This window comes from Camelus dromedarius, chromosome 12 (genome assembly GCF_036321535.1).
Source record: "Camelus dromedarius isolate mCamDro1 chromosome 12, mCamDro1.pat, whole genome shotgun sequence".
NCBI classification, from domain to species: Eukaryota; Metazoa; Chordata; class Mammalia; order Artiodactyla; family Camelidae; genus Camelus; species Camelus dromedarius.
Window position 1 is genome coordinate 597,935 of NC_087447.1, and position 20,974 is coordinate 618,908.

Genomic DNA, 20,974 nt, shown 5'->3' on the forward strand with positions numbered 1-20,974 from the left:
CCATGGAGCGGGGGATGCCCGGCCCGCCCCAGCCGCCACCTCCCGTGCCGGCGCTGTCGGCACCCCCCGCTCGCCGCTTTAGTACCTCCCGACCTACGGCGTCCGGACGAGGCCATAAGGGCTCGGCGGCGGCGTTCGCGTTTCTCGTGCCTCCTTGACTGACAGCTGTTTGGCGGGCTGAAGGCGCGCGCAGGTACCGCGCCCGCGGAGGGGATGCGGCCGGGGTCCCGCTACCCGCGCGCCCGAGCTGGGATCCGGCCCAGGCCCGAGCCGAGCCCGCGCGGATTTCCGACCCCGAGCGCCGAGTCCGAGCCGAGTCGCAGCAACAAGTTGCGGGACGGGCTAGGGGCGCGGCGACCCTGTGGCGGGCGCGGAGACGGGCCGGCTGGGGACAGACCGGGAAGGGGGTCTCCCCACCTGGAGCCCCTGACGGCGGGCACCCGAGGGGTCTCTGCGCTGTTGGGAGGACCCTCGGGGGCGCCGCCGCCCAGTCGCCCGCACAGTAATGGTCCTGGCTCTGTAGTTGCCTGTATCCCTGAAGGCGGGCGGGCGCGGTGGGAGTGACTGGCGCGGTGGTGGGCTCAGCGGGCGGCTCCAGCCCCCCAGCAGCGTTGCGATCGGCTTCGCCCCTGTCCCTCCTGCCTTCTTCCCGGGGAAAGGGCTTCGAGGGGTGCGGGATGGGGCTGGCTGCACCCGTCCCAGGCCAGGCGGTGCTGGGTGGGTCGCCTGCGATCTGGAGGGTCGGATCTCTGAGAACCGGGAAGGTGGTCAGGGGATAGTCGTGGAAGAGGTGTCTTTCAAGCTGAACCTTGAAGAGAGATCCCGAGTGTGTGTGGGAGCAGGACAGATCCTGGCAAAGGGAACCCTTGGGCAGAGGCCTGCAGGCTGTACCTGGAGCTGGAGGAGGTGATGGGGCAGGAGCCATGAAGGATTTAAAGGGAGGGGAGGCTGTGTCTCTGGAAAAGAGGTGGGGTGAACCCCCTGATCCTATGGCTAGGGGTAGTGGGGAGGGCTGTATACAGTGAGAAGCAGGGAAGGCTCCCTGAAGGAGGTAAGCTTTGGACTCGGGAGGGTGGATGTGTCTCACAGTGGCACCTGTGACTTAGGCACCTATGCAGGCTTTGGGCAGTTCGCTGGCCTGAGGAGTCTGGATCTCAGTTTGGGGTGGGTGGGGCCTGTGTTGGGTCCCAGGCATCAACTAACTGCCCTCTCAGGGTAGATGATAGACCCTGGCCTTAGTTGAGAGGCAAGGAGATGGAGGTCCAGGCGGGAGATGGAGAGGCTGACCAGATCCGCTGCCTGCCTGAAGTTGGAGCCCCCACCTTTGCCTGGGCCCTGGATGGCCTCCCCAGTGGTGTTTGCCATCCCCCATCCTGCCACGTGCGGAGCCACGAGCTGGAGGCCACTTCCCTGCCCTGCCCCCCTTCCCAGGCTGACTGGACGCACATCCTGTCCCCAGCCAGAGAGGCGGGAAAGGGACCTTGAGTCACAGGGGCCTGGGGTCATAGCCAGGCTCAGCTGTAGAGGCTGCTGCGTCTGTGGAGGTGAGGGAGACGGGGGAGGGATCTGGGATGTCATCTGGGTGGGCCTCTGGGAGCACGGGGGAAGCTGGGGCAGAAGGCTTCCTGGAGGAGGGGCTGCCAGTCGGCCTCGCCCAGCTCCTGCCCCGCGGTTGTTTACTCCCAGAGAGGGAGGGGACGGAGTGCCAAATTGACATTCCTGGAATTCTGAGAGCTCTGTGTGGATTTGAGGGTGGGGGCGGTGGCGGCCTCCTCCTCTCCAGCTCCCTGATTTCCAGGGGGAGGCTGCGGGGAGCAGTGTGCAGGGTCCCAACGCTCATGTGCACTTGGTCCTCCGTCTCCACTCTGCCCTGGCTCAGTCCCAGCCAGCTAGACCAGAGGATAGGGGAGCCTCAGAGATCAGCCCTGCCCTCCTGCCTGGCCAGCCCTGGGTGGCCATGTCCTGCTAGGTGTGTTGGGGGGAGCAGGCCAGGGCGTGGGCAGGCTCTCCTCAGGGTGGGCAGGGGCAGGAGGGAGGCCCCAGGGACCAGAGCATGGGTAAGGGTGAGGGTGGAGGGGAGGTGGGCTGTGAGGACAGATGTGGCCCAGACCTCCAGGGAGGGCTGGGAAAGGGGCAGGGAGAGTGAGGCACCGGTGTTTGGAGAATGGGGTGTCCTGGCCCCAGGAGTGTGGGCAGGGGAGGGAGGGCTGTGCTCACATGTGGTCTGAAACCCGTGAGCCCTGCTTCCTGCTCGAGAAGGGTCACTTCAGGGCAGGCAGGGGACAAGGGACAATTAGCGATTGAAGTCTCGGCTGCTGGGACCCTCTGGCCCTGAGTGTTCTGGAAACAGGCTGAGCCCAGGGAGAACCCTGCCTGGGAGTCGGCTGACCCACCCCCTCGGCCTGGGTCCCAGCCTCCGCTTCACCGCTTCACGGCTTCACCGCTTCACCGCCCGAAAGTGTGGGTGGAACCAGAAGCTGCCCAGCTGGAGGGTCCAATCGGGGCTACGTGGGCCTGGGGTCCCAGGCTCAGCCCCTGGCCCTGATTGCTGTGGGTAGAGTTGTGCTCACACGGGGGTGATGCAGGGCACCCGGATGCCTCCCCAGGGGCAGAGGGGGCTGCCCACCTGCTACGCCCACGGGAGCCCTCCCAGCCCCAGGGGCTGGGGAGTTGGGTGTGGTGGTTTGCCGGTGTGCTTGAAGCTGAACTGGCCCTAACATAGAGACCCCTGGACACGCCTGGGCCGCTCTGGGCTTCCTGAGGGCCCTGCTCTGGAGGGTTCTGGGCAGCCCAGGGGTGGGGGTGGGTGTCGGGGCTGAGGTTGGGGAACATACCTGGTGGGCACCTGAGAAGGGTGCTCCCAGGGCCTGTGGTGGGTGGAAGGAGAGGGTGGTAGGGGAAGGCCCTGAGTTTGGGGTGGGACCCAGGGGGCCCAGGAACAGACTGGGGCCTCCTCCCCTGGAGGGGGTGTCTCCCAGCCCCGGAGGCTCCAGTTTGGGCTAGGGGATGTGGCTCCTCCCAGGGAGGGTGTGCCAGCCTGGGGGTTTGCCTGCCCCTCCCCCAGGGTGGGGGCCCACGGAGGGCTGAAGCAGCAGCAGGAAGGCCGACACCACAGGCCTGTTTGTGTTGGCGGGGCCCTCCTGGCTCCTCAAAGCCGCCTCAGAGCTGGGGGCCTGGGTGGGCAGGCCGGCTCCACTCTCCACCCTGAGCTGCCCCCGCTGGGGTGCATGTTCCCAGGCCAGGCCCCTGCCGCGGCCCTGCTGAGAACCGCAGGTCTGCCCCAGGCCTCCGGGTCAGCCGTGGGCAAGCCCTGCTTCGGCGTTTGGGGAGGTCCTTCTTCGAGTGGGACCTTGATCTAGCCGGGTAGGTGCCCACGGCCTCTGTGTGGCTCATGCTCCCCCAGGGCCCCCATCCCAGGGTCCTGGAGGGTCTAGAAGGCCCAGGCCTGGGCTGGCAGGCTGTGGGAGGGGTGTCTTGGTGTTCTCGTTCAGCCCTATCCCTGCTGCCTGCTGTGTGTGCTGTGCTGGGAGACGCAGGCCTGTCCCACTCTGAGCTCAAAGGAAGCCCAGAGCAGGGAATGGGGCAGGGAGGCTTCCTGGAGGAGGAGGCTGGGCCTGGGTTGGGGAGCGAGCCAGCCCTGGTCCTGTCCAGCCCTGCTCCCATGCCCTGACTGCACGGTTGTGTCTGAGTTGTCCGAGATGGGGGTGGGGGCTCTGGATTCATGGAGAGGCATGGTGGGGACCAGAAGGTGCCGGGATCATTCATGGAGGGTCCAGGGGCTGCCTTGGGGGTTGGGTTGGGAATGTGGCCAGGTAGTGGTGTTGGCCACAGGTCCTCCTCACATGTGGGGGCCCAGGAGGGTTGCGGGCCATGCCAGGTGCTGCTGGAGCTGCCCTTTAGAGCCTGACTGGGAGGCGCCATCCCCTGATGCCCAGGTCCTGGGGGGTAGGGTGCACAGACGCAGCCTTAGGCCTGGATGGATGCATGGTTTTTAGCTTCAGCAGTGTTGCTGTGGGCTTTGGGCCCCTCAGCTCCCGGTTCATCAAAGAACGTGGGGCGTGTCCCTCCCACCCTTCATACTTCGCTGGGCCTGAAAGCCCTCCGTGGATGCTTCATCCCTGGGCACAGCGACTGCTGGGGATGAAGGTGGGCCCGGGGCCCTGGGCCCAGGGGCGTGCTCTCCCTGTGTGGTAGGTGCACTGGGGTTTCAGAGGGGCTAGGTCTCGGGTTGCCGGGGCCTCCACCGGCTCAGTGGCTTCACATCTGTCCCAGGTGTGGGTCTGAGTGGACCGGCTGGCAGTGGGCTGCCCATGAGGGGATGAACATGAGATGGGCACGTGCCAGTGTGGCGTCTGAGCCTCTGCTGCCCCTCCTTGCCCTTGGGCTGCTGGGAAGACCGCCTGCCCCACCCCCCAGGCTGCCAGGAGCCCTGGTCTGAGGGGTGAAGTGCGCATGCGTGGCCAGGATGCTGTCGCAACCCCCACGTGAGCTTGGGACCCCTCCCCACAATCCCTGGCTCTCAGGGGAGGACCCCCGTGAGCACTAACGGCAGATCAGTGGGCCTCGTGAGTCATCACTGGCTGGCTCCTGGGGAGAGCTTAGGTCTGTGGCTTGGCATGTCTGTCTGCTAGCCCCAGACGAGCCCAGGAGGATGTCGTGGGGGAGGTGGACACTGCAGGTTAGTCTCGGGCCCAGGACCGCTTGGGACTGGGACGGCCCTCAGGCTGTGTGTGTGTCCTCATCTCTGGACGTGTGTGTTCTCTGGTTGCACGTCCCCACTTGAGCAGCCTGGTGTCTCCCTGGGCGTCTTGGAAGGCCACGCAAAGGGTGGGTGGGGGTGCAGCCCACAGGTCTGAGCACACCCCTAGCTGCCCCCCAGCTGCCCCCCTGCCACTGGAGGGACCTGGTCCTGAGTGGAGGGCTGTTCCTCATCCCCTTGGAGAGCCTCCATTCTGCAGTCGTTCCTCCAGGGAGCTCCAGCTTGCCTGCTGGCTGCCCAGCCTCCAGGGGCACTGGGCACAGCCTGCCCTCTTTCCTGTGGCCAGCCCAGGTACGTCCCGGCCTGGCGGGGCAGGGGCGCAGCACTGGGCTGCCTTCTGGTCTCACCCACACCCAGCCCGAGGGCCTTGATGGCTGGCCGCTCTCCTGGTCCTGGGACAAACTGGGGCTGAGCCAACCAGACGTCACCTCCTCAGTGTGTCTCACTGGGGTCCCACCTGCTGAAGGAAGGGCTTGACTGTGGGGACAGGGTCCCCGGGGCTGGCTGGGTAGCGCTCCACCTGGCAGCCTGGATGTACTCCTGTCCTCGCTCCAACTGGCCCCGGGACCCTTGGTTGAGTTTTCTGGTTTAATCTCAGCTCAGTCTCACCTGCTCACCTGAGTGATGGGTGCAGGGTTTAGAGATGGCACAGGGGTTAGCAGGAGTTTAAGGGGCTGTAGGAATGCTATTGGCTGAGTGAGGTGGAGGAGGGGGGTCCTGGGTGCTGGGCCCAGTATGGGAACCCAGAACAGACTTCCCCTTCCCCGCCCCGCCCTGAGCTCCAGTGTGATGAAGGAGTGGAGGGCCGAGCCCACGGCTCCCCAGGTGGGTGGCCCCACCCTGGTCATCGGAGGCCCTGCCCTGGGAGCCAGGCTGGGGAGACAGACATGCCCTTCCGTCCTCCTTAGCCTGCCTGTGCCCACAAGTGTGCACAGAGCACACACCCTCTCATATGCTAGGACTCTTGGGGCCCCGAGTGTCCATCCTTGGCTTGGGCGTGTGGGGCTGGCTGGGTTGGGCCAAGGGAATGGTGGCTGGAGGCTGCTGGGGATCCCCAGAGTCTCCAGGGGTCACCGGCGGCCACTTGCTCCCTGGGCAGAGCTGCAGGCAGTGGTCTCTGCAGGGCCTGGATGGGGGCTTCCAAGGCCTGCTTCTCCACCGGGCCCCTGGTGTGTGGTCACTGTTGTGTCCCATTCCAGGAGCCCAGGCACACCAAAGAATCCTTGGGGGAGGAAGGATAGAGGGACCTGGGAAGCCTTGTCAGGCCCCCAGTTTGGGCAGGGTAGGGACACTGGGGTTCTCCTGTTCCCACTCCCTGCCGGCCAGAGCCAGCTCAGCTCAGAGAGGACAGCATAAGGACACTGCCCCTGGGGCTTGAGCTGCAGTTCTCCTCAGAGCCCTCGGGCAGCACAGGGCTGGGGCAGTGGTCCTCAGAGCACAGCAGGGCTGCCAGACCTCACTAGGCCCCCCGCCCAGCAGACATCTCCCAGACTTGCCACCGCAGGCACCACTTAGTTTCAATCTATCACTTTGTCAGCACCACTGATGGGCCCCCCTCCCTCCTCCTCGTCCCCCCATTTCTTTTCCTTCCTTGCACCATCTCCCCATCCCCATTCCTCCCACTCCTCTCCCCTCTGAGTTCTGCGGACCTTGGGTGAGTCCTTCCCTCCGTTTCTGGGACCATCCAATGGGATGGACGCTGTCCATGGGTGGCCTTGGGGATAGGGTAGACCCAGTCCAGGGCTCAGGGCTCATCTATGCCTGTGGTGGCCACCCTCCCCCAGGCCTGGCTCTTCTGCCGGTGCAGACAGGAGGAGGCTCAACCCCTCCTGGGCCGCAGGCAAAGGGCAGACAGGGAGGCGGCATCTGGGACACATGCTGGTGTCTTCCCAGCACACTCTAGGGTCCCCGCCAGTGGGGTGGGCTGTGGGGGCACAGCACCTGTGGTGGTGGTGCGTGTGCCTGCCCCTCTGGGCTGCTCCTTGTGCGTGTCTCTGCTCATCAGCCCTTGGGCACACCACACGCCCGGCACAAGAGGCTTTGGAGCAACACGTGTGCGTGCCACCTGTGATCTGCAAGCCTGGCGTGAACCCACATCCAGCTGAGTGTGTGGATGTGTCTGGGAGGGGCTGGTGCAAAATGAAAGTCAGAGCCCCTTGGTCAAAAATTGTGGAGAATTTCAAGACAGTGGCTGCAGAGCATCAAAACCAGAGCATCAAACTGTGTGACTGCACATGTCATGCGCCAGTGAAGCCAGCCATGCTCCCTTGGCTGGGTGAAGCAGGGTGCCGCCAGGGTTGAGCGCTGGGTGGGCTTGGGGTGGGCCGCCAGCTTTGCATGGGGTCTGTCTCCCAGGCTGACCCCTGTCCCGTGTGAGCTGCCCGAGTTTCCGGGTCCTGGCGCAGCCCTTGTCCAGCACAGGGTGGGCTGCTCGGAGAGTGTGCACCCGCTGTGTGTTCCGGCTGTAGTCCCCGAGCTCCCTCAATCTGGGCCAGAGGTCTGGGCCGGAGCTGCCCCAAGTCGCCACCAGACGGCAACTGGGTCACCCCTCATTTGCATAGTGCTTTGCATTTTGCGTGGGTCAGAGGTCTCCGAGCCCAGCTTGGGGGCAAGGACGGGGACGTCGTGCCCGGGGCTGAGCGCTGCCTGGGCCCCCTGCCCTCAGCCCCCAGCCCCTTCCATCGCTTCCCGGGCTGGGCGGGCAGGAGAAGTGGAAGACCAAGGGGCGCCGGCGCGGGCGGAGGGCCGGGGGCGGGGGCGCCGTCCCGGGGCTGCGATTGGCCCGCGCGGGGCGGCGCGGTCGGATTTGCGAGGCGGCGCGGCGAGGAGTGGCGGGGGGGGGGGTCTTCGCGGAGGCGGGGCCGGCGCGGATTGGCCGGCGGGCGGGCACGGGGCGGGGCGGGCCCGGCCCGGGCTGCCGCGGGCGGGCAGGTGTCCGGGGACCGTCGCGGGTCCGAGAGGGGCGGCGCGCCCGGTGCCACCGCGGCCCGGGGCGCGGAGCCTGGGGCGGCCCCGGCGGCCCCGCGCGATGCGCCGCTCAAGCACAGACGAGTCCACGTACCGGCGCAGCCCGTCGCCGCCGGGCAAGGAACCTGGCTTCGCGCGCGGCGGCGCCTTCTTCGGCCTGCACGCCAATCCCGGTCCCAAGGCGGCCCAGGCGCGCTACACGTCGCCCAAGGGTAACAAGTACGTAGTCTTCTATCTGGACCTCTCCTTCATCTTCCTCCTAGAGCTGAAGCGCTGCAGCATGGCGCGCGGCTGCCTCCAGGGCGTCAAGTACCTCATGTTCGCCTTCAACCTGCTCTTCTGGGTGAGTGGCCACGGGATGTCGGGGATCCGGGGTCGCCGCTTCGGCAGGGGTACGTGGGGGACACCCGGGACGTGGACTGGGAGGCGTGCCTGGGGGTCGTCGCTCCCTCTGCAGGCCAGGGCTGGATCGGCCCCTGGGGAGGGGTTCCGGTACCTCTGGGGTCCGCCCCGGCCTCTGCACTCTGGGCGGCCGCCCCGCATCCTCTCCCTGCTCCGTCTCTTCCTGAGACCAGGCGCGTCCCGCACCTGCCGCAGGATCGCCTCAGGCCCCGTGCCTGGCCTCTGCCGGGTTTAAGTCCCTGTCAGTGCGCGGGGCCGCGGGTGCCTTCCCTCCGTCCCCTTCCCTCCCTCTTCGTGGCTGCAGCGCTTGTCTCTTCTTCCCTCCCCTCCTCAGCAGACTGGCCTACCGGGCTCCAGGGACCACACTTAGGGAGGGGCTGAGGAGGGGAGTTGGTTCCGCGACTCCTGAAGCGCGGTGGGGCGGGAGAGGAGGGTGTGTGGGTGATTGCTCTGGTTGGGCCCGAGCCTGAGCAGGATGGTGGGCCAGCAGGAGAGGGGTCTGGCCTCTGCTGCTCATCCAACATGAGGGGGGGGGGCATCCATAACTTTTGCAGAGTTGGGTTGGGTTTGCTCAGATGAGGTGCCTGTGTTCAGGGTCAGAGGTGTTGGTGCTGCAGGGTTGTCCCCTCCCTGCAAGATTGAGAACAGAGGGTCCACCCAGTCCCTTAAGGGCAGGGAGGGTGCTGGACTGGGGCTGGGGCAGGTGTCACACCTGGCTCCACTGGTCGCGCTGGGAGAAGGTTGATGGAGACATGATGCCAAGGTCACACTCCCTGCTCAGTTGTTAATTCCTGATCGGACCCTCCTTCCACAACTGGGAGTAAGGGGGTGTGGCTTTAGCTCCTGCCTGGGCTCTGGGCCCCAGAAGAAGGCTGTCATTTGTAAGCTCATTTGCATGAGGTCCAGTTAAGGCCAAATGCTCAGAAAGCCCGTCTGCCTTTCTGCACCTCCCTTCTATCCTGGGGTGCTGGCTTTCCTCTCCCCAGTTTGTTAAGGGGGGATGTCCCTGAGAGGGGTGGCCAGCCTGGGAGGTTCCTGCCCTGATGCCCGTCTCCAGAAGGGGTCACCCGCAGGTTTTCTTCTCTGCAGGGGGCTCCTGGGAGGGGCAGGCCCCAGGCCAGAGTGGAGGGGTACACGGGAGGCCAAGAGCCAGCAGCAGAGGCGGTGTGCAGCTGGAACTCTGCCCAGGCATGAGAAGAGGGGACTGTCTTCTCTTGGTGGGGGACGTTGACCAAATGTAGGGGCACCAGTGTGGTTAGCACTGAGCGGCTGGCAGGGTCAGCATGCCCTTGGCAGTGTGACAGGAGAAGGCTGCAGGTGACAGTGTGACCAGAGCTGGCAGCCATGGGTGTGAGGGAGGTGAGCCATGTTTGTGGCAGAGTGACAGGGGAATGGGCTGAGGGTGTGGGGGATGGTCCTACGTGGTGGCAGCACCTGCTTCTCCCCTTCCCTGCCCTCCTCAGTGACCTCTGCTTGCATGGAGGAGAAGGGGTCCCTCAACGTGGCCTGTGCTCTGAGAGCAGCCCACCCCAATGGGCTCTTTGCCCTGTGCACCTGCAGGAGCCCCCTGCCAGCTGCAGGGTGGACACACTCCACTGATCCCCATCGTGGATGCCGTCCTCAACCCAGGAAAGAAAAGTCAGGAAGCCCTCTGGGACTCTCCCCTGAGAAGAAAATCCAATTCCCTTTTATTATCCAATTACATTTCCCAGCCAAGCCAACCGGGCCCCTGTACCAGCCTTGGCCCCTCCACGCCCCAGCTTTGTGTCAGAGGAGTGCAGAGGCCTGGCAGTCAGAGAGTGGACCCATGGGAGATGTGCTGAGGCCAGGGGTGGGGAGAATGGCTGCAGGCTGGGTGCGACACTCACCCTGCTTTGTCCCTGTGCAGGTGCCAGCTGAGCCCTTCCTGCTGGGGACCAAGGCTGCAGGCGACAGGGTGGCGGCTAGAACATGCCTTCCCAGGGACGCTGGCTCCTTTGCTGCCTGGGGGCACTGGGCCCCCACAGGAGTGGTAGTTTTTGCCCCCAACTCCATTTCTCCCCGAGAGTGTCCTGCCTCAGCCTCCCCACTGGGTTTTTTAAGTAACAGCGTTACTGAAATTTATGTGATATTTATTCACATACCACACAATTAACCCATTTGAAATGTGCAGTTCAATGCTATTCACAGAGTTGTGCAACCATCACCAAAATAAATTTTAGGACATTTGATTCGAGCCATGAAAGGTTCACCATGGGCTCCGAGGTGGTGGTGGGGGAGCCAGTGGGCTGGAGACCCTCTCCCCCTCACCTGTGTCAGTCCTGACTCCACTCTCCAGGGATGGGCCGGCTCTGGCCATAATTGACTCCTCGTGCTCTGTTGGACAGGTCTCCCTGGGGGCTCCTGGCTGGAGTCCTGAGGGCAGAGCTGAGGCCTCCAGCCTTGGGTCCCAGTGGGGCCGGGAAATGTCAGTACCCATCTGTCCCAGGGTTGCTCTGCCCGTTCCTGTGTGGCCGGTGGGTCATGGACCCATCTCAGGGGAGGAACCAGGCCTGCTTGTTGTCACCAGTGCTTGGAGCTGGGGTGCCCTGAGAAGGGGAGCCAGGAAGGCGTAGGCGGGCGGCAGGGTCACTGGGGGAGGAGAGGCCCAGAGGGGCCGGTGCTGGGGTCTTTCCGAGCTCAGAGTGGCCAACTCCCAGACCTGCACCTGCCCTCCCGCAGCGGACGGGCCCTCACAGGCAAGGGGCACCCCCCCTGGGGGTGCAGCCTCCCTTCTCTGAGGTATGCACAGGGGGTCAGCAGCTTACGGCCAGAGTCCCTGGGGCAGGGTGTCTCCTGGGAGCACCATCCTGGTGATTAGGGCTCTGTGCAGGGCCCAGGAGTGAGGGCCAGGGGCTGAGCAGCCCCTGGGAAGCGGCCGGGGTTGGGCAGAGGAGGGAGGCGCCTCCCTGCCCCTTCCTTGCTCTGGGTCAGGTGCTCAGGGCTCCCCCAGCGACAGTTACCGCAGCCCCAGATGTAGTCTGGTTGGTCTGGGGATGGTCCTGGGTGGAGGCAAGGCTGGGTTCAGAAACAGTGAGGGTACTTCTGGGGCTCTCCTGTGGCCAGGTGCCATGCCCAGCCCTAGCCTTGCAGCCCAGGTCCTCTTGGATTTGGGTGAGCCAGGGTGGGTGGGCAGCTGTGAAGGGAGGGGGGGTCCCTGACCACCCTGGTCCAGGCAGGGGTCAGGATGCCACAGGACAGCTGTTCTGCATGAGTTCTGTCCTTGGGGCCAGCAGCTGGCTGACTGGACAGATGGGGACTCTGGGGCCTGGGGATGTAACCCCTCTGTGGTGGCAGCACTGGGACCCCTCCCCTGTTCCCCTCCCACCGTGCCCAGCCGTTGCCCTGCTGCAGTGCGGATGGCAGGGAAACAGTCCATTTCTCAATAATCAACTATTAGGAGGTTGGTGGCTCCCCGGATGGGTTGGGGGTGGCAGGGGCTGGTCAGGGGGCTGTGGGCTCCGGCTGGCTCTGGTGCAGTCCTGGGTGGCCATGTTTGGCCTGTCCACCCAGTGACCCAGACGGGCTCCGTGGGACCCCTGTGTCAACCTGCTGGGAGGGAGGGTGAGGGGAGAGTCATGGCCTCTGTATGGGTAGAACCTTCCAGACACAAAGCAGAGGCAGAGCGAGCTGCAGGCAGGGTGGGAGTTCTGTCTGGGGCGGAGAGGGGACAAGGAGCAGTGCAGAGGCCAGAAGGCCTGAGTGGGCAGAGGGGGCCGGGGTCCCAGCCCCACCCCCCACCCTAGGCCCTGTCCCCCGTTCAGTTCCCCAGCCCCTGTGCAGGGCAGACCTGGTTTCTGTTGCAGGGGACACATTCTGCATGAGCTTCGTGTCCATGGGCCCCCTCCCTGCCCCCGTGCCTGCTCTTGGCTGGGAGTGGGGTGTTGCTCGCCGTGCCTAGCCCCACCCTGAGCCTGCGTTGGCTGCCGGGTGCTGGGCTTCTGGACACAAGCTTGGCCCCTGTGGGCACGCAGCCCTCCACCCCCTTCCAAAGACATGGCCAGCTGCCCGGCCATCTGCCACACTGAGCCATGTGGCCGGAGGGGCAGCAGTAGAGGGCCGGCTGGTATCCACCCGCCATGGGCCTGGAGGGGGACAGCATCACTAGCCTAGTGGTCCCCACCTGCCTAGCCCTAGGCCAACCTGAAAAATAGCTGGGCAAGAAAAGAGATGTCAGGAAGTGAGGAACACGTGCCAGGTGCTGGGCTGGGGCTGGGGACAGGTGAGGGCAATGGAGGACAGGGTGTGCCCTCAAGGTGTGTGCCAGGGAGACAGGCCACAGCTGACTGTGGGACTAGGGTGGGAGATCCCAGTGAGGGGGCTGGCTCCTCTCCCAGGCTGTCATGGGGTCGAGGTCTTCTTCTAGGCCTCACCAGGGCTTCTGTCTGGCCCAGGCAGTGATGAGTGGGGCTGGGGAGGTGCAGGGTAGGCATCATCAGGGTGGGGTGGGACCTCGGCCCCCCGGCCCCCCACTGCTGATGCCCCGGCCACCTGTCCTGGGAGAGACCTCGACCCTGCTTGTCCTGCGTTGACGCGCCATCTAACGTGGCCCACTTTCTCCTGTACTTGGAGGCTGTAATTTTCTTGCCAAAATGTTTTAAAAGCTGCATACACAGAAACGTTTTCAAAACCACAGATAATTGTGTTAACCCTGTGTGCATCTCAGCGCGTCGGTGAGAGTTTTGGTTCCTGGTCTGTGTGGATGTGCCTGAAAGTGGCGGGGCCTGGGGGGTTTGGGGCATGTCTGTGACGTGTGTCCGTGTGGTGGGTGACACTGTGCGATGCTTAAGGGCGTCTGACAGCCTGGGCTGGGTGCCGCGTCCCTGTGTGTCATGGCACGCACCTGGGTGACAGCCAGCGGGTGTCTCTTCTGCCACTTTGGGGTGGAGGTGAGGGTGTTTCCTGGAGTGTTAATTAAAGAAATGTTTCCACCAGGGCTGGGGGGTGGGGCCCGGCCCCACCAGGCCCCCCGACCCCTACAGCCACTCCGCCCGCAGTGTCCTCCCTGTGCACTTCCGTGCATCCCACGGGGCAAGGGAGCTCAGAGGGGCTCACTTTCCTGCTGAAAGGAGCCATCCGCCTCTGTCCTTGCAGGCAGAGCCAGATGGGCAGGCTGTTGAGGTTTTAAGTAACAGTTCTCCCTGCTGCACCAGCATCTTCCCGCTGCTCAGGGGCAGCCCCACCCACCCCACCGTGGCCCCAGCCTAGATGTAACCTGGAGATGTAACCCTCCCAGGATGGGTGCTGCTTGTTCAGTGGGGGACGTGCTATGAGCTGGGCATGGGGCCTGGCCTGGCGGTCACTGTCCTTCCAGCTGGAGAGGGCCTGACTTCAGCTTCCTCCATAGAGAGGCTGTCCTCCCAAATCCCTCTCCTGCCCCAGTCCCGGGCAGGGGCCAGGGGAGCCCTCTCCATGTGCAGGTCTGCTTGGGCCCCACTAGGTGCTCCCAGCGCCAGCCTTTCCCAGCATCCTTGGAGATCCCATGAGACGTGGGACAGCCCCTTGGCTCCTGGTTTCTCACCTGCAGGTTGGTGGGGAGAGGGTTGAATAAGCCAGCGCCTGTCCCAGCCTCTTTTATGCCCCATGGTGGCAGCCCCTGGGCGGACATGGGGTGTCCAGAGGCACGGGTGGCCCAGCCTTGCTCCCTCTTGGTGGCCATGCCTGCAGTCAGCACCGTGGACAGCGCTGTCCCTGGCACCACGGGTGGGGGCCTGCCCCACAGGGGGTAACCCCACCCCACAGGTGGGGGCACACACATCTCCTGGCAGCACACATGTGCCCTGTCCTGGGGCTGTGCCAAGCCCAGCTCTGGCACACACTCAGGCACACGTGCCCCCCACGCCCCTCACGGACCTGCAGGCCCCTACCCTGCTTTGCCCTGGGGAGGGGCTCAGACGGGCAGGATGAACAGGCCAGGGCAGGAGCCTCTGTGGGGGGCCTGGCGCAGCCTCAGCCAGCAGCAGCCAGAACAGGTGTGGCTTATAATTTTTAGACAGAAGCTCTTCTGTTTTGTGGACAGCGCAAAGAGGGATAGGGTGGGTGATGGAGAGAAGCTGAGCTAACTGGCCCCCCATGGGGTAGGTGTGGGCATTCTAGCCTGGAGCTCTCCTGTCCACCTCAGCCAGCCCTGGGCAAGGCCGAGAGGGACATCGGCCACCAGCAGCAGACCTGGGCCAGAGCCCCTGGTACCTGCCCACACCCCTGGGATCCTGGGGCTGCTCCTGCTCTTGGGCTGGGAGCTGTACCGCCCCCACCCCATAATTGCAGTCTTCTGCCAGCCTGGCTTAATGCATGTGTGCTCCCCAGGGGCTTAGTGAGAGTGGAGCAGCGGCCCCCACCCCTACCCCTGCAGCCAGGGCTGAACTGCTGGTGGGGGCAGGGCGAGTGAGTACACGTGCCGAGGGAGAAGGCCTCCTTAGGCAGGGGTTTCAGGGCCCATCAGGCCTGCCTAAGTCATGGGGTATCTACCAGGGTCCAGGCCAGCCTCAAGGAGGCTTCTGGGCCCCGGGGGTGCAGGGCCCCATGTCCTGTCCAGTCCCAGAGTGGTGTGGAGCCCCCAGGGCTGCCTGGCCTTCCCCGAGCCCGTCAGCCATCCGCCTCCAGCTGGTCTCTCGAAGCCTGGGTTGCCTCAGGACCCAGAACCGGCTAGCATTTGTAGGGGGCTGCCTGCCCCTAGCCTGTGCCCTGGACACCTTCTCCCGTTTTATCTTGGGATGGCTCAGAGGCCTCAGAGTCCTGGGGGGCCAGAGCCGCAGCCCCTCAGCTGCCCTGGCTCCACCCTGCTCCCCACCGCTAGGAGGTGGGCATGCCTTCCTCACGGAAGGCCGAGAGCTCACCTTGGATTCATCACTGCTTGGCCTTCTCCCCTTCCTCATTTTAATTGATTTTTGTAGTAACAAGCAATTATGGAGCTCAATAAAAGCTGCAGTGGTGGAGGAGAGGTGGTGGCAAGGGCACGTGGGGGCTGCACTTCAGAAGGGATGGTTAGGGGAGGGCATGTGGGGGCCCAGCTGGGGTGACGGGACAAGATGGGGAGTTCGGTGGGGCCGCCCGGGACCTGGCGGGACGCTCACCTGCTACTCTGCCGTCCCTCTCTCCCTGCCTGGGTCCCAGCTGGGAGGCTGCGGCATCCTGGGCGTTGGCATCTGGCTGGCCGCCACGCAGGGGAACTTCGCCACCCTGTCCTCCTCCTTCCCGTCCCTGTCGGCCGCCAACCTGCTCATTGTCACCGGCACCTTTGTGATGGCCATTGGCTTTGTGGGCTGCATCGGGGCCATCAAGGAGAACAGATGCCTCCTGCTCACTGTGAGTCGGGGGGGGGTGCTGGGGCCGGGCCGGGCGGGGCCCCCCTTCACGGGACACAGACACACGGGTGCCCGCACACCCACACGCATGCCAGGCAGAGCCCCTTCAGCCGGTACCGGGCCCATGCTCTCTGACACCACCTCTCCCATGAACCCTCCCGGCTCCTGCCCCTGCCCTCTTGGCTCCCCAGGACCCTCTGTTCAGAGCTCCCAGCCCCCGCCTCGGCTTCAGAGGTGGATTTACAGGCAGGATGTTTCCATCCTGTGGAACATAAATCACAGGAGAAGGAGAAGGACCCCTGGGCCAGGCTACGCCTATTAGTATGCCTGGCAGCGGCCACCGGCGGCTGACTCAAGCCTGAAATCACCTGCTTCATCTGGGGCCTCTGTCTGAGGAGCCCTTGCTGGGGAGGGGCCTCCCAGAGGGTGCGTCCCCTGTCTGTGCAGCTACCCAACGTGTCCAGTATATGCCCCAGATGTTCCCTTCAGGGCGGTGGGTAGGGGTGGAGCTGAGGCCCCCAACCCTGACCTTTCCCACGGGGTGACTTGGAGGTCAGAGGTCAGAGGCTAGTGCTCCACTGTTCAGCCCGGTCAGGGCACCTGGGCTGAGGTCAAGGCTGTGACTTGAGGTACCACCACCCAGTGGGCCACCTGTGCGGTCACAGGTGGGGGCTTCTCTAACTTGTTCCTGCCTGAGTGGGCAGTGGCCACCCCTGGCTGTCCTGAGGGATGGGACCTGGGGGTTGGGGGTACTGCAGTCAGACCCACTCCCTGCAGGGGCCCCCCTGGGCATCGCTGCACCTGCCCGCCGAGCACAAGGACACGGGTCTGGAGCACACGTGTGTGCTCGAAGACGTGAGGCTGTGCTCAGAGGTCGGGCAAGACCCGACAGCCCCTGGCACAGAGACTGGAGGGCTCCGAGGGAGGTGGGGCAGCACGAGTGGGGCCTGCAGACCTGGCTTGGGGGCTCGGGCTGAGGCTCGCGCCCCACCCTCTGGGGGCAGCTGGGGGCTGGGTTGCTGAGGCCGCTGGGTCCTCGCCCGCAGTTCTTCGTGCTGCTGCTGCTGGTGTTCCTGCTGGAGGCCACCGTCGCCATCCTCTTCTTCGCCTACACTGACAAGGTGCGGCTCCCCCACTTCGGGTGGGGGGGCTCCATCCTCATCACCATGAGGGCCATGGTGCACAGGCGACGAGGGGGCAGGGGCCCTAGCACGGCGAGGACCAACAATGGGACCCGGGACCCGGCCGTGCATCTGATTTTAACCACAACCACTGGAGGCCGGGCCTGGAGGGAAACGCTGGGGCCCTGGAGGGCAAAGCAGTGTGAGCTCCCAGGTGGCCCCCAGGCTGGGCCCCCTGCTCCTGCTGACTTCAGCTGTGTATTAGTCGGATGAGGAAAATCTCCTATCCCCCATGGATTTATTTCATTATTTACACCAGTGAGGGCTCATTTACATTATTCTGAGTTATATACTCCAGGACTGTTATTTTTTGCTCGTCTGTCTTAGCTTTGGTGGCTAGGAGCTCTCACTTGCTCCTGTGAGGAGATGCACCTCCTTCAGTGCACCTCCTCTCTGGGGAGTCCCTGCCCCAGCCCTGGACTTGGCCATTTCTCCAAGGAGCCTGGTTCCTTTCCTGGAGGATGGTCTTAGGAATGAGGACCTCGGCCCTCTTGGCCGACAGCAAGATGTGCGGGTCCTGACAGGTGTGGGCAGACGCAGCTGAGGGTTTCTGTACTGTCTCCCTCTGAACATAACTGACGGACGTCGTGCTGATGTCTGACTCGAACCCCGGGCTCAGCACCACGTGTGGCCCAGGGAGACCAAGGGGCAAAGGCCTGAGCCTGCTGAGGGCTTCTGGGAGGGGGTGACTCCAGGAAGGGGGACAGAAGGCACGGGGTGGGGGCCTGGGCAGAGGTGGGGTCTGGACGAGGTAGGTGGAGCTGGCTGCAGGGTGGCCCTGCTGTCCTGCAGATCGACAGGTACGCGCAGCGGGACCTGAAGAGGGGCCTGCACCTGTACGGAACCCCGGGCAACGTGGGCCTCACCAACGCCTGGAGCATCATCCAGACAGACGTGAGTCGGGGCGTGGCAGCGCCGGGCGTGGGCGGGGCCAGGGCGTGGCCAGGGCACAGTCCCAGCCCGCACTTCCTCCGCAGTTCCGCTGCTGCGGGGTCTCCAACTACACCGACTGGTTCGAGGTCTACAACGCCACGCGCGTGCCCGACTCCTGCTGTCTGGAGTTCAGCGAGAGCTGCGGGCTGCACGCGCCCGGCACCTGGTGGAAAGCGGTGAGGCTGTGCCCTTCCCCCGGCTCTGGCCCCGGGGACTTGAGGGTGGAGCGCCGGCCTCGCAGCCCCCGGTGACGCCTGCTCTTCCTCCAGCCCTGTTACGAGACGGTGAAGATGTGGCTTCAGGAGAACCTGCTGGCCGTGGGCGTCTTCGGACTGTGCACAGCTCTGGTGCAGGTAGGGGGTGGGGCTGCCACCGGAACCGCCGGACCCACCCCAGCCCCCGCCTTCTTCCCCATGGCAAGTCCTGAATGCGGCAGCATCAGGGCAACGCATCTCCGGGATGCAGACGGGGGTTGCAGCCAGAGCGGGCGGACAGCACCAAAGGTGCTGATTGCAGTTGGATTAACGGTCAGAGGGCAGCTGCTGGGGCCAGGCCTGGCACCCGTGGGTCCTGACACCACCCGTGGAGGCCAGGGTGGGTGGCCAAACCTGAGGGGAAAGGGTCTGGACTGAGCCCTAGGGTTACAGGCCATCCAGGCAGTGGGGTGGGGTCAGGGTGCCTACTGGGGCAGGACCTCTCTGGGCTGTCATCCCTGGAGCAGCCCTGCCCAGCTGCCACCTGTCCCCACAGATCCTGGGGCTGACCTTCGCCATGACCATGTACTGCCAGGTGGTGAAGGCGGACACCTACCGTGCGTAGGCTGCGTGCTGCCTGCCATCCCTGCTTCGCTGCCAAAGGATGTTGCCCACTGGGGAGAGGACTGCGTCCCCACCTGCCTCCCCCGTTGCAGGACTTCTCACCAGCTTGGGCATAAGGAGGGGAGGAGCAGGCAGCCAGACCCCCCAGGACTCCCAGCCAGGCCTGTGAACGTGATGCTGGATGGGGTGGCCGAGTCCTGGCCTGGGGCTGGGGTCGGGAGGGGCTTCTGGCACTTTTTACACCCAAGTATTCACCAGAGTAGTGTTTTCCCCAACAAACCCTGTCCAGGGCAGGGGGTTGGGGCCACACACGGGTTGGGGTGGGAGGTGAGGGGCTGACCGCTGGTCCTGGTGCTCGAGGCGGGGCCACAGCCCCGCCATCCACATTCCACAGTGGGGCCAGGGTAGGCTCTGGGTGCATCTTAATAAAGTGTGTGGGCAGCAGCCCCTGACCCGTGTCTGTCAATGCCCTGACCTGTTATGGGCCTGGTGCCTGGAGTGGGCCTGGGGAGCTGCCCAGGCTGGACGGACGGGGGTTCCTGTGTCCGCAGAGGACGGCAGGAAAACCTTAGTAAGAGGAATCCAAGCAGTGTAAGAGAAGAGCCCTGAGCCTCCCTGACATCCCACCCCCGCCTTGGGGCCTCGCCCTCCCCCTGGGCTGTCCTCACCGAAGGGACTTCAGCTCCATCTTTCCTGTAACTTCCTGTTCCTAGGGACTTGGCCCTGTGAGTGCTCCTCTCAAGATTTTGCAAATTAAGTAGGCTGTCGGGAGCGGAACGGTTGTCACAGCCCAGTTAGAGAAGTGGGTAAGCTACGTCAAACCACCTCAGACGGGATGAGGCTTCCTGAGGTCAGCACTGAGGGGGAGAGCAGAGGCCAATAGGTCTGGGGGCCCCTCCCAGGGGCCTCACTAGCTGTGGGGCATCTGACCCCCAAAACTGCACCCATAATCTGTTTCCAGCCCCTACTCCTGCTCACCCTGTGGCCCCACCCACTTGGTCACCCCGACCCCCTCTGCATCACTGCTGTTGTGCGGCGACCTGCCTGGTGATGCCCAGCCAAGTACCAACCAAGGCACCACCCAGCCCACCAGGACACCTGGCCCCTCCTGGCTCTTGGCTTCCTGTTGGCATCGCACTCATCCCACTGACTCCACCTGTCCTCATTCCACGGAAGCCACCAGAGGTCACACAGGGACTTAGGCTGACGTGGGCCCTCAATCCAGCCCTGACTCAGCTCCCCTCAGCCCGAGCTGCCTTGGTCCCGCTGGGACGTGCAGGGCCTGTTTCCTCCAGGGCCAGCCCTGCTGCCTGCTGCGGTGTGTCCTGGCCCAGGCTGCCCCTTTGCTGGTCCTCCATGTCTTCCAAACCCCAGGCCGGGGAGCCTCATGTGCGCCTGGCATGCCTCTCGCTCCACGTCCACTGACACTGACTCACGCTGTGGCCCCACTGCTGACTTTCCTCCCCCGTGTCCCCACTCCTGAGCAGACCTCCAAACACACCAGGTCCCAGCACTCACTCCCAGTGCAGTGGCCTCTGCGCTCCCCTCCCACTGATGCCTCTGAAGTTGGAGGGAACCAGCTCGTGCTTTCAGCTCCGCCCTCTAGCCCACAGCCGGTGGGGGGGGGGTGCCAAGGTGGGGCCTTGGGGAGATGGGCTGTGGCCCCATGTGCCAGTCGGCAGACCAGCACACTGACTGACCCCCATGCACACACAGGAGCGCACACACCCACTCACAGCAGCTTCTGAGGGCCCCACTTCACCCCTCCTTCCATTCGAGCCCAGCCCCACCTCACATGCCAGATCTGGGGGACCAGGCCTGTCTCCCAGAACCAACAGACCACCCTACCCCACCCCAATAGCAGGCCTAGGTGGGGACAGCCCTGGGGAGGCCTCTGTGTGGGTCGGGAGAGGGCCCTGTCTGACGTACCAGCCCATGTACTTATCTGAAGCCCACACCGGCAGAAGCTGGGTGCCCAGGTGGGCTGCCTTCCCAGACAGACTGGTTTCTGCTGTGGAGCTGCGAGGTCAGACTTCCTGTCCACACCACGAGCAGCTCCTCGGGGCAACTCCTGAGGACCCGGCCAGTCCTTGACCCCAGGGACAGTTGTGTGTCCCCTAAAGCCCTCCCCTAATTATGCCCCATAGCAGCAGTGACTGTGACCCCATGTGCTTCATCAGCTGTACCCGAGCTCACGCCCGACATCTGACCAGCGAGCCCACAGGCACAGTCAGCATGACCACAGGGGTTCATCTGCTGGGAACCAGTGGGCTCACTGAGGTTCCTCACTGGGGAGGAGTAAGGGCAGGCTCAGCTGCCCCTTGGCTCCAGGCAATCCCAGATTTCTTCCCAGTGTGTCCCCCTGGGAGCATGGCTGCACCTGCGGGCAGCGGGCCAGCAGCAAGCTATCACTCCACAGCGACCACACAGCTCATGGGCACCAATGGGCTCCCAGAGGGCCCAGGTCCCCTGGGGCAGAGCTGGCCCCCACGCCCTCTACTTGTGGGGCCTGTCAGGCTCCTCTGCAGGCAGGCCAAGCCGGAGCCTGCAATGGGAGGCGGGCCCCTCTGCACTGCCCTGGGAAGATGCCCA

The 20,974-nt window shown here is 64.7% G+C and overlaps 1 protein-coding gene across 4 annotated transcripts; it reads left to right on the plus strand.

Annotated features, from left to right (window-relative positions):
- Positions 1-92: 92 nt before the first annotated feature.
- On the plus strand, positions 93-18,834 carry TSPAN4 (tetraspanin 4). 4 transcript variants are annotated; one of them, XM_064491969.1, is made up of 8 exons: positions 93-193; positions 7,990-8,069; positions 15,260-15,451; positions 16,497-16,571; positions 17,424-17,525; positions 17,609-17,740; positions 17,834-17,917; positions 18,315-18,834. In XM_064491969.1, exons 2-8 carry the CDS (start codon positions 8,007-8,009, stop codon positions 18,381-18,383), a joined length of 717 nt encoding a protein of 238 aa, XP_064348039.1. In that variant the 5' UTR covers positions 93-193; positions 7,990-8,006; the 3' UTR covers positions 18,384-18,834. The 4 variants fall into 4 exon arrangements, with proteins under 4 accessions (XP_064348039.1, XP_010997541.2, XP_064348040.1 ...); XM_010999239.3 differs by lacking the exon at positions 93-193 and adding an exon at positions 1,415-1,544; XM_064491970.1 differs by lacking the exon at positions 93-193 and adding an exon at positions 3,135-3,363.
- The last annotated feature ends 2,140 nt before the right edge of the window (positions 18,835-20,974 follow it).